Source organism: Lissotriton vulgaris, chromosome 8 (assembly GCF_964263255.1).
Source record: "Lissotriton vulgaris chromosome 8, aLisVul1.2, whole genome shotgun sequence".
NCBI classification, from domain to species: domain Eukaryota; kingdom Metazoa; phylum Chordata; class Amphibia; order Caudata; family Salamandridae; genus Lissotriton; species Lissotriton vulgaris.
This window is the reverse complement of record NC_141696.1, coordinates 561,328,926-561,341,146: the sequence shown is the minus strand read 5'-3', so window position 1 is coordinate 561,341,146 and position 12,221 is coordinate 561,328,926. Positions and strand designations below refer to the sequence as shown.

General features: G+C 48.6%; 1 protein-coding gene across 1 annotated transcript; it reads right to left on the bottom strand.

The window, feature by feature from the left end:
• Positions 1-4,343: 4,343 nt before the first annotated feature.
• Positions 4,344-11,624, bottom strand: ZIC5 (Zic family zinc finger 5). The gene is made up of 2 exons (XM_086933332.1): positions 10,580-11,624; positions 4,344-6,367 (listed from the first exon to the last, which is right to left on the bottom strand). The coding sequence occupies exons 1-2, from the start codon at positions 11,415-11,417 to the stop codon at positions 5,943-5,945; spliced, it is 1,263 nt and encodes a 420-aa protein (XP_086789458.1). The 5' UTR covers positions 11,418-11,624; the 3' UTR covers positions 4,344-5,942.
• Positions 11,625-12,221: the final 597 nt, after the last annotated feature.

The window sequence follows — 12,221 nt, the reverse complement described above, 5'->3', positions numbered from 1 at the left end:
ATCCTTTGGGAAAAGGGTACCCCATTCGCCTTAACCCAGCACTCAGTCATCAATATGCCCAGTGACCAGGATGGGAGCATATTTACAGATTCCCCCAGCGGAGAAGGGGCGGGCCCTGTTCATACACGAGCAGGGGGATGGTTTGTCCCAGTACCAATTCCGGGCATTGTTCAAGCAGGCCATGACTAGGTTAGGATTGGAAACTAAGGGCTACTCCTCCCACTCATTCAGGATTGGAGCAGCAACCCTGGCGGCGGGCGCGGGCTTACCAGTTGAGGCAGTGAAAAGGGTAGGGTGTTGGTCTTCAGCTTCTTTCAAACGCTATGTGCGGCCCAAAATATTATAGGTTGAAGCATGGATACACTGTCTGGATCACTCCAACTTTTCCATTTCTCTCCGTCATTAGTATGCCCGCAAAGGTGGTATGGGTGTTGGGACACTTGTTTGTGCGGAGCGCCATGGTCCGGTTACAACAGCAGGGAGTGTCGAAACCGCCGGGCTTAAAAGCGAGGCATCAGGGGCCTGCGGATCAGACAACTGCGGAAGCTGGTAGAGGAGACAAGAGCGCACAAGAGACAGCAGTCCCCGGATCTGATCATTTTGTGTTTGGATGGCAACGACATGCTGGATCTTGAGCGGCTGGCAGTCAGAGAAACATTGCTGACCGAGTTTGCCTGGTTGGGTCGAGTTTTTCCACAGGCAAGGATAGCCTGGTCCTGCATGATACCACGCCGGACTTGGGCATGGGTATGATCGCGAGCATTGAACGTTTCGGTAAGACGCCACAATGGGGAATTGGCTAGGCTGTGCTCAGGCCAGGGCCGCCTGTGCTACATTCCACACCGACTGATCACTGGGGATATGATGTTTCTGTGATTCTTGATGATATGTACCTTATTTTAATTAGGAGAATGAATTTGTTATTTTTTATGTTATGTGCCTTATTTTAATTAGGATGCACTGTACAAGATTATGTTGAATGATTACTTCTAGGTTTGTTTTTACTGTTGTTTTTAATATCACAAAATCACTCAGATTGTATGAAATAAGAATAAAATTGTACGTTTTTACCAGAAATTATTTGCATTAGTTTATATTACTGTCACTCTGTGTCCACAATAGATATTGGCATAATTACGAACATATCTGCTGAATTGATTTCATGCGTGGTGCATTAGCGTTACATCAGATACTTGTTGCCAGTTGTTGTAAATCCCATGAGAAAGATAGACCCTGTGAGAAAGATAGACCCCGGTCCCATTAGATCTTACAGTACTCAGAGGTACAAATAATACTTCCACTGCACAATAGGCTCTCAGGCCTGTAAAAGTGGGACACCCCTGATTTTCTCATCATGATGGCGTACATTTATCGACATGGGAACAGACTTGTGGATCAGAGGAATCTGGTCTTTTGTACAGAACTTATTCGATAGAGGGAGGGTAAAGGACCTGTGGGCCCTGGTCACCCTTGTGGTGGTAAAGAGGCCACAGAGCATTGACTCGCAAGGTTTTAAAGGGAGTCCTCCTTACATACTCCCTAGGCCAGCACTGAGGGGAGAGAAGGTAAGTTCTCCGCTGGGAGACTGGGGACACCGGCTGGGTAGGCAAGGGCGCCAGGTCACGAATTAGGGCAGGGGGGCAGCGGCCCCTGGTTATCCCCTTATAACCTCCTTGGCAGCCTGGTGGTAGAGGGGTGGGCACCAGAAACTGGCAGACAAGGTCCAGAGGGCGGGCCTACCTCTCAAGGACGCAGGTGGGTAGCGCCTTGCGGGGTTCTAAATTTGGGAGAGCCGAGCCAGAGGACCCCTCGATGCTGGGAGCAAGTAATATGTGAATTGTTGAAGATATGATTAAGATTTGATTGTAGATATTAAAATTGTCAATATTTGATTTATGAAACTATGATGCAATATGTGTTATTAATATGCATTATTATTTGGCATGTTTATATGGGTTATGAAAATTAAACATGGCCGTTTATACCCACATTCTAAACGTATTAAGTGGTGTTTGTGGGTAACTAGGGAGCGAGGCGGGGGATCATACTAGGGGGTCCTGGTCCTATGCCTGTTGGATGTGGATCCATGCTGGAATCTCAAAATCTAGGGTGTATTTGAATGTTGTGTTAATGCACATATTAGAACTGCGCCTCCAGCGTGTGTTTGGACGTTCCATTAACACACACACGCTGTAGACTCAGGCTGGATTAACAAACACTGGACCCCCTGTATTTACCGCACGGACGGGTGGTTGTTTGGCCCTTGAGATGAGTCAACGTTAAAAAGATGCGTCATGTTTTGTCCTCTCCTTCTCAGGAAGATGGCGGCCGTACAGCGCCTCTTTGAAGAGGGCCAGCCCAGTGTCAATAAGTGGCTTTCTTTGAGCCGCATTCAGGATTGCCAAAGAAATCCTAACGCGCCATGAAGGCCGTCCGAGCGCCAGGCCTTCCGTTCTGGGCCAAATTACTTTGAAGTGGTGTAGGGCGCGCACCGGTCAATTTTACCTCTATAGGAAGGGGGGGTTGACAGAGGAAGGGTGGTGGCGCGTCAGGCTCAGAACAGAAACTTAGGGGGGGGGGCTTGTTTTATACACTCAATACACGGCCCGGCTCATTGTGGAGCAGCTTTTATCTTTTATATTTCCCAGGCATGATTCATGCCTGGCTGCCTCCGCGCTGCCCTCCCTTTCACAGGAAACTTCATTAGGGAGCTCCAAGTTTTCCCATTCATCGCAGCCCTCGCGGAGAAGTGTGTGTTTTTTTCTTTTTTTTGTTTTATCCTCCAGTTCCTCGCTGCTGGTTGCTGTCTCTGCGCGACGCAGCTCTTGGCCACCTGTTTTACGTTAGCCGCAGACCTTTACACATCCCAGCTTCGGCTGCTGGTGATCTGACCACTGAACACAGAAGACAACTCGGCGCTGGCGGCTGATGACCTGTGGGAGCCGACCCACCCCTGCGCAGCGTCCATAGTTGTGGCAGGCACTGCGCCTCGGACCCTCGCCTCCAGCTCCAAGCATTGACAATGCACAGCCCGGACTGCCCTGCTGTCTCGAGTGCGTATGCGGGCGCCGGCACTTTACAAACAGCTCCCCTTTAGAGGGCTTGTTATATCTTAAGTTAAGTGTTCTCGTGTTTTAGCGTCCCCCTATTTGTAAAGGAGCATAAACATACCACCCCTCCCCCCCCCGCGCACAAGGAATCACTTTTAGGCGCTTGAATAATAAGCTTTTGTTATTACCCATCTCTGATCGGCTTGGGAAGGGTCCAGTCTGGCACTCGCACGTGACCGGTCAACCAGAGGTTGCTCTTTTATTTATTTTATCGATGCCACTTTAGGAAGTTAGACTTCAGTCGGTGTACCCAGCTGATACATATATTTCCTTTCTTGTTGAGAGCCTTGCACAAGAAAGGGGTTTGATTGTTGGGACCGAATAGAGCTCCATAACAACAACGTTCAAATAAAGCCCCCCACCCGATTCTGTGTGTGGGGGGGAACCTTCAGGGACCCTCACGCGTACGTACAGGCCTCTTTACAGTTCAGTCCTCAGAATACCAAGTGCGACGAGGGGACTGCGTGAAGGGAAGTACGTCATTATAAGGGAACGATGTCACAGTTTATAATCTCACCTCACTGCCTGTTAGTGATGCGCGTTGGTATCCATTACATTAAGCACAAGAACATGACTAACATTAAAAAGACGAGAGCACTTGGTACGTATTTCGAGAATATTGTCCATAAGCATTTACGTGGAGGGCGGGGGGTTATAATGCGTAACGAGGATGTCTATAAAAAAAAAGAAACAGAATAGTCTAATTGCACAAAACTGTCAATATCACGAGTCTCCTAAAAGGCGGTGCCTTATTTTACAATTACATCGTTTTTATTTTAACGATTTTCCAATACAATCAACCTTTTTTGGGCTTATGGCGAATACGTTTTTGTTTAATCGTACAACAAATGAAATATTCTTATAACACACGTGAACTGTCGTCTAACATCGGTGCAGTGTAGGGACCAGGCCAGAAACAATGCCTGCACCAGTGGCTATAAAAACAACATGCGTCCTGAAACTCGAGTCACCGGCCTGACTTATTGGTATTAATCCTTTTATTTTAAAAAAAATGTTTTAAACCTTCGTTACGTGTAAACCCGTATGGCCTAATTCTGGCTTGTAAAACATTCAAACCTTATTGTTACTAGAGATAAAACAGGCAGGAAGTAAAATATACGACAAGGCAGAGATAATAAAATGTTGAACGATGTCCATGCCTTACTGGTAAGAAAACGTTACCCGCTGCATTAATTATTGCCAGAAACGTAAGTAATTTACAGGAGTCTTTTTTTATTCAGATGTTTTGGATCAAGTAAAACAAACGATGTATATTTTAGTAGACACTGCAAGTTGACATTCATCTCTCTGCTCAGGTCAAGCTGTGCACCGCCTTGAGCACTGCCTGCTACAAGCGTTACATACAGTTCATACGGACCCCAAACCCTTTAAATATGAATATTTACAAAATATATCGATTTTTAGATAAAAAAAATGCAGCATTCAAACACTAAGGTATATTTCCCTTTCATCCGATGCTGTCCATTCAGGAAAAATGATGTGTATTGGGGAGGCTTTTTTTCTGTAAACAGCAAACAGTAAAATGTCACCAAAATGAATTGCTACAATTCTTTGGTGTGCCTGCAGCAGTTTTGTGTGTTTTTTTAAAAAAGAAATAAATTAATTCTATTGTACAAAATAAAATTCATATGCAAGACATTAACAATGACAGGACTACAGCAGTCACTTGCACACACATTTCTACAAATCTCGGGGGAGGGTCTCTTTCTGTTGAGGCCTGGGTATCCCTGGGGGTGCATTAGGAGTCCTTAGCATGAGTGCAGGATGTGTCTGCTGAACAAGCAGCATGCATACGAGATGTGCTTCCCAAACCACAAATAAATTGACTGAGAGTTATCTCCCACCCACCACCCTTTCTGGGTGCCCCCTTTCCTTTCAAAGCGCTAACAGCCAGGCCAGAGGTCAGGTCCCCATCAATGTTTCCCACTAAAGATGAACCATCATAATGTGTAGAGCCCTTGACATGCGCCCCCTCCCCCATGTGATGATCCTTACAAAGCCTTGATGGAAATCAAAGCCCCTCCCAGACCCGAGGGTGAACAGTGAATCAACCCTCTCAATATGTTTTTGGGACTGGATGAGCCAGCCTGGCCGCCTGGGACTCCTTTCGTTTAAGGTCACTAGGGTGCCACACCTGGATAAACACAGTATTCTTATCACACAACAAACAGGTGTTTGAAATAAAAAGTATTTTTTTAACATAAAGGCCACACCTGCTGCGGACAGCCTCCGTGAACATTAAGATTCTGGCTGTAGTTTTATTTCGATAACAATATAAAAATGTGCTCCACTCAAGTACTGCATCTTTTTTAAACAATTTTACTTAGAATAAAAATGGGAAACGATTGCAAATGCTACACCCGATTCAGATCAAGATCATACAAAAAGGACAACTCTTCGTCTAGAATGTAGCCACAAGTTTGCAGTCTCTCGATGCATGATCTATCCTGTGGGGGGTGTTAATGTCCTGTCATTCGAAAGTTCAGGATCAAAATGCAAAAGCATCAAGCTGGGGTTAAGAGGTCACCGGAGAACATTTTATGCGCCTCTCTCCCCTCCAGCACCCCTCTTCCAGATCAGTTGGCTGCAACAAGGCCCAGGTGCGAACTTTGTGCGTTTACCTCCCTGAACACCAAATATGAAACAGTGTAAACAGAAAAGTTCAGGGGGTCATTCTGGTGTTCCCAAATGTAGCCCAGGGTAACAAGTGTCGTTGGGCAGAATAAATATTGCTGGGCCGGCCCTGCCCCCCTCCCCCCTCGAGGTTATCCCCGTCCAAGGACAGGTGAAAGAGTTTCACGAGCCAGTCTCCTAGCGCATAGTCCTGGGGTCAGAGTTCATGTACAGGTCTTCCTCCTCGGAGTCTGTCGTCTCCGCGTTGCTGGAGGGGGAGTGCAGGTGGTTGGGTGCCCCGCCCGCCTGGCACACGTACCACTCGTTGAGGTTTGCCACCGGGGGTGACATGTTGGCAGAGCGCCCCCTGGCGGAGTCCTGGTCGGGGGAGAGAGGAGGGCCCGCACACTGGTACCCGGAAGTGGGGGAAAGGGGCGGGGACTTGCAGTGTACTTTCATGTGCTTCCGCAGTGAGCTGGGGTGCGTGTAGGACTTGTCACAGCCCCTGACTTTGCAGTAGTAAGGCTTGTCACTGGTGTGGACGTGAGAATGTTTTTTCCTGTCGCTGCTGTTGGCAAACTTCCGGTCGCAGCCGTCGAATTCGCACTGGAACGGCTTCTCGCCTAGAATAAACACACAAAAACGAATTAATAGGGGTTATTAAGTAGTCTGAAAGTCCAGCGAGTGCGCAAACATCAAGATACCCTCTAACAAATATTTAACTAATAATTAGGTTCCGATTGTGGACATATTTCAAAGGCCGAGTTAAAAATTGACTAAATGGATGCATATGAGTTTTGGAAATTCCAGAAATTAATAAGGAGAAAACATTTTGTAACTACCATTGGATCCTAAATCCATCTAGTGGTTCAACCGGGGGAAAGAGGACTCATTGCTTTAAACTTAAAATGCATATTTGTGGTGTTTCCACCGCACACAACTTACACATCTCATTGTCTAATGCCCCCCAAAAAAATTCACCATTGGGGTCATTCAGTAGGGACATTTGCACCCGGTGAACTGTAGTTTTTAATAGTGAACCGGCCCCTAAAAGAAACAAAAAAACATATTTACACACCCTCCTTTCTCCACGCACTCACATGACCGGACTCACTAAAACGTGCCATGAGGGCTTGAAGGTGGGACCTACTTTAATTTCATAAATGGCCTTGCAAGAGTTAAATTCAAAAACACGTGTTTCTCCATTTACATGTAAAACACGCAAAACGACGCGCATTACAATAACGTGCAGATTTACAAATGTGCTGTGGACAGGCACGTCTTAAGCATTAAAATAAAGGGTAATGCGCGCACCGCGCAGTGCCTGCGGCAGTGGCGGCCGACAAACCGCATGCAGATCACACGAACCCCCACACAAACATGGCTTGCGAGAGTGATTTCCCCAGGGTCATTAAACGTCAGTGTTCACTTGGTTTGTTTACAAACACGATCGGTGATAGACTTCAGGCCCTCAGCCATGCCAGGATCCTGACACGCACTAGGCGCTGAGGAAAGGCCCTCGCGCCACCCTGGCATCCCGGCGCTAGACGGACCGGGCGCAGCCCGTGTGTTACTCACAGGTGAGCGTGGCTGAGGAAGGACCCCTCGGGCACACGTTAAACACCATAATATCCTGTAACCCCTGTGTATTCGTCACGAGATCCGACAATTTACATAACGCCCTGGGCGCATCCTGTCATCCATCGCTTCGTTTTCGCTTACTTACGAACTCCGCAATACCATTACATTTAAACAGCAAATCTCCTTTGCCCCCTCCACAATGAGTTTTTTTTTTGCTGCACAAATAAGTATTCCGCGTGAGTCATCCCAGTCTTGCTACGGAAGTCCCTCTGGTGTCACGTGTTGTGCGTACAGTACACGTTAATTCACAATGAACACGCCAGGGGGTGACGTGGCCGTGCACGCGCCTCGTGTTTAGTACGACGTTTGTAAGATACGAGCTCTGGTGGGGAGAGTGGTTTCCCTCTGCACTAAAGACGTTCTGTGCAACCGAATGCGTTTTTGATACCCTCCGAGGGCGCAAAGAGCCAGTAAGTGAAAACTCACATTCAGAACGAAACATCTGTAAGTAAATCGGACTGTAGGCATGAATGAACGAGGGCCCGGTATCCTTTCAACAAAGCGCAGACACACCTGCCCCAAGTGTCACTTGACAATGACCGAGACTGCACTAGAGTGTAAAAAGGGCATGTTGATTCAGCGCAGATAAAGAACGCATGGTGAAGTCCGGAGCACTTTTATGCTTCTTTGAGCTGCTCCCAAGAACTTGAAAACGCACCCTGAAGCGTTTTCGCAAACAGTACTATCGAACCCCCCCCCCCCCCCCCCCCCGGCAAGACTCTTATCGCCAAGAGTGAAAGCTGCAAGTAACTGACCTGCCCCGCGGTCACTAGGTCAAGCCAGTCTTACACATGCAGACAAAATACAGATCAGTACAGCGCCACCGGAAGCTTCGGAGCGCTTACCTCATAAGTGAAACTAAGATCATAAACATTAAAGAATCATACACTAAAACGTAACTGCGTACTAAGCTTTACAAAATACAATGTGAAGCCTTCCCGTGAGCAGAGCATCTGTATCTGCACAGCCCTTGTTACCTCACACCGTAGCCTCTCCACCCTCCCAGGAAAGACGGGCGAACTAATCGGATGAAGTCCTAAGGATGCGTCACCTGCGCCCGGAGATGGGGGCTGGGGAGTGTTTGCGCCATCCAGTGCAGGAAATGGCCGCCGCTGTGCGTGGACTGTTTACCTCTCCCATGGGCACTGTCTGGAGCTGTGCACCGAGCTCTCACCCTGCTCGCGGCACAACAGGGAGCAACGGGCCGAGCTCCCTCACAAATCAATTCACCCTACAACATGCGCATTTCAGGAACGCTCGGTGCACCTTCATAAACACAAAGCACACTCTTCAACTGCAACGGGTGTGTGTACTTTAATATTTTTACAGGCTCGGCTACATCCAGCAGTGAACATGCACACGAATGTTGACGCTGTCAAAATCCGATGAATGAAGGCACCTTAATATATAAACACGTATTTGGCAACCATAAGTTTAAAATGTAAGCACTGTGCCAAAGGTTATGAGCATCTGCACTGGAGTTAGAAAAAGCAAAGCCAGGTTTTCTATCAATCTTCAACTTTTTGGAGAATATATATTGAGAGAGAGAAAAAAAATCCACTGATGTACATTATAAGCACATTGAAAATCACCATGGCCATACAGAGTAAAGAGGTTGGCCATAGAACTTGAGATCACTTGTGATATTATCCTTTCAACATAAGGCATTGGGTGTCTTACCCCTGATACACATCGCACCTCACTTCTCATAAACAAACCTCTTGCATCCTCGGTGTCTTGCAATTTCAAATGGAATTGTTCGTACAGTTACAGACATAAATGTAACTCTAATCCGTGAAACAATAAAAAAATAATCCAGGTCGCGATTTGTTGCAAAAATACATTAGAATCGGTTTAATATAGGTGTTTGAAAAAGTGATGTTTCGTGATGTTTCAGATTGCATAGATAAGAGTTTATCTTTTCTGTAATGGCATATATGGTGCCCAAAAAAATCCTCTTTGCTGAACACAGATCAATGTATAAAAATAGATTGGAAGAATGTAGAGACAGTTGTCGTTTTCTAAACTGCAATTGTAATGATGCTCTGTAACCACATTGGCTCCTGACATTCGTAGGTCACAACTCAGCAGCTAAGTCATTCCCTTATTACAGATGACTAGAGAAGTCAGACTAATTAAAAAAAGGATGTGCATTATATATATATATATATATATATATATATATATATATATATATATATATATATATATATATACATACATACACACACACGTATAGCCACATTACATGATTTTAAAAAAAAATCAATACAGTAAACATATAGGGAATCAATAAATAGAATTTAGCCTAAAACCCACCTACACCTGCATGGTGAGATGTATTTGATAAAACCTACACAATTCTACTCTTGTAACCAATTCATGTGTATTTCAAAAACACCAATAAGCAGGTTGTATGGGGTCCGTCCGTCCTCATACATACACATGCTTCTCAAGCGTAGAGCTCGTCTTTCAGCCACCACGTGGGCTGTAGTAACCGGCGAGCTCTCAGGGGGTGGTGTTTGTTTACATGTGTGATTTGTGGCGGCGTGAGCCGGTAGGTCTTTACCACTGTCTCGGGGATTCATTTTTTTAAAAAAATTTTTTTTAAAAAGGCTATTTACAAAAAGCGTCTTCTCACACCAGAGCCTCGGTTCAGTGTAGAGAGTTCAAGTTTCTCTAGGGGCTGACAGGTTCTTAATGAAACACTGCTCCGACGTCGCACATCGTCACCTATAAGCTTGCCTCAACGCAAAGGAGCTTTGATGTGGTACTCAAGAAAGCACTACCTTTTCTCCTACTCTGTGTTGCAAGGGATGGCGACCCTTGGGTCTGTTATATGTCCCTCTGGTGAACTTTTTCCGTTTCCTCGTTGCTACAAAGTCACGTGGAACTGTAGCCATAACCCACCTGCATGCACCGTGCACAAAGTTAAAGTAACGTTTAAGTAGCACTACATACGTTGTCTCTAGTCGCTAGACATCCCAAAAACACACGGCACACAAGAGAAAGAAAACAAGTCAAACACCAGCCCTAGAAGACAGGACAGAAGTAGGTCCAACATTTACATAGCACTTCACAACTGACGTCTCTAGGCACTAGTTTCACAAACTTAAAGCATTTTCGGGAAATAATACGAGTCAGACACTTACGTCAGTAAACACATCATAGGGAATGAGGAAGCAGAAACCCACCTGTGTGCGTCCTCTTGTGGATCTTGAGGTTCTCGGAGCGGGCGAAGACCTTGCCACAGCCGGGGAAGGGGCAGGGGAAGGGCTTCTCGCCCGTGTGCACCCGAATGTGGTTGATGAGCTTGTACTTGGCCTTGAAGGGCTTGCCCTCCCGCGGGCACTCCTCCCAGAAGCAGACGTGGCTGCTCTGCTCGGGGCCCCCCACGTGCTCGGCAGAGACGTGGCCCACCAGCTCGTGCATGCTGCTGAACGTCTTCCCGCACGGGGGCGGCCCGGGCACCGGCGGCCGCGGCTCCGGCTCGATCCACTTGCACACCAGCTCCTGCTTGACGGGCTGCCGCATGTAGCGCAGGAAGGCAGCGGCCGCCGCGGCCCCGGGGTGCCCGGCCAGGCCCAGGGCGCCGTAGCCGTGCAGGCCGTAGGGGTCCCCGCGAGGGGCGCCGTAGAGCTCCCCGGGGAAGAGGCCGCCCTCGGGCAGCCCGTAGGTGCCGGCGGCCGAGATGAACATGCCGTGGTGCTGCAGGCGGGGCGGCGAGGCGCCCCCCGGTGGCGGCTCCCCCAGCGCCCCCTGCATGGCGGCCGCCAGCTCCCGGCGGAGCAGGAACTCGCGGCCGCCCGGGTAGGCGAAGGCGGCCGCCGCCTCCGGGAGCTGCTGCGCCTGGGAGGGACTGAGCTTCAGCGCCATGTGCTCGGCCGCGAAGTGCTCCCCCGGAGCCGCCTCCGAGGGCCGGTAATGCGGGTGCCCCGGGTACCCGGCCAGCGCCGGGTGCTGCTGCTGCTGGGCGGCCGCCAGGTCGGCCAATCTGAAGGCGGGGTGCCTGCGGCTCAGAGGGGGCTCCATGGGCCCATGTGGGCCGGCCGCCCGTGTCAGTGTCGCCCCGTCCGGCCGTTCGCTCGGATGAAGCCCTCTCCGGAACTTCTTTTGTCTGGGCTCCAACTCCAGAGAACCCCCTGCCTGCGGCCCCGCTCCCCCCGAGCCTGCTATTGGCTGAGAGCAGCGCGCGGCGGGGGCGCGAACTCCGACCACGGGGCGCCCGTCGGGGATTGGCCGGTGAGGCATTGACTGGCAGGGTCGAGAGGCGCGATGATTGGCTGGGTGTCAAGGAGCGGGTGGCATGGCAGGGGGCGGGGCGTGGTCCGGTCCCTTGAGCTGCCGCTTCCACCGCTTCCGCCTTGGCAAAAGTTTTTTTCCTCTCACAACTTTCCCGGCGCAGGGGCGGGGCTCGGGGGGGGGGGGGGGGGGGGGGGGGGAGTCCACCTATCACAGCTCGGACCGCAGGAAGCCGGCACTCTGGGCAAGCAGGAGTTTTATATTAACACCTTTTTAAATGTCTGGTGGGAAAAAAGAGCGACACCCTATGTGGTTTTCAATCTGTGGCTGTATTGTACATCAGAGGAGAATCTTTCGACTTCCACCAGTAGTTTCTAGCAGTGATTCTCACGATATCCAAAAGCCTCCCCTAAACACTTCAAGCCAGCCAAAACTCCCTTAGAAACATTGAAAAGTACTCATTTGGCAAAAATAGAATGCTTATAACACTTTACCATTACATTTTTTCGGCTGAAAACCACTCGCGGACACGCATTATGTACTCTGTTTTGTGAACAGTCCTCAACTTCTAAAATGTTTGAGGTATATATATTT

What these genes read in the sequence shown, in the direction of transcription:
- ZIC5 (XM_086933332.1), bottom strand. Translation starts at nt 11,417, where the DNA reads ATGGAGCCCCCTCTGAGCCGCAGGCACCCCGCCTTCAGATTGGCCGAC. An exon ending in CCACAAGAGGACGCACACAG is followed by an intron (nt 6,368 to 10,579) that starts GTGGGTTTCTGC and finishes TGTTTATTCTAG; the next exon opens with GCGAGAAGCCGTTCCAGTGC.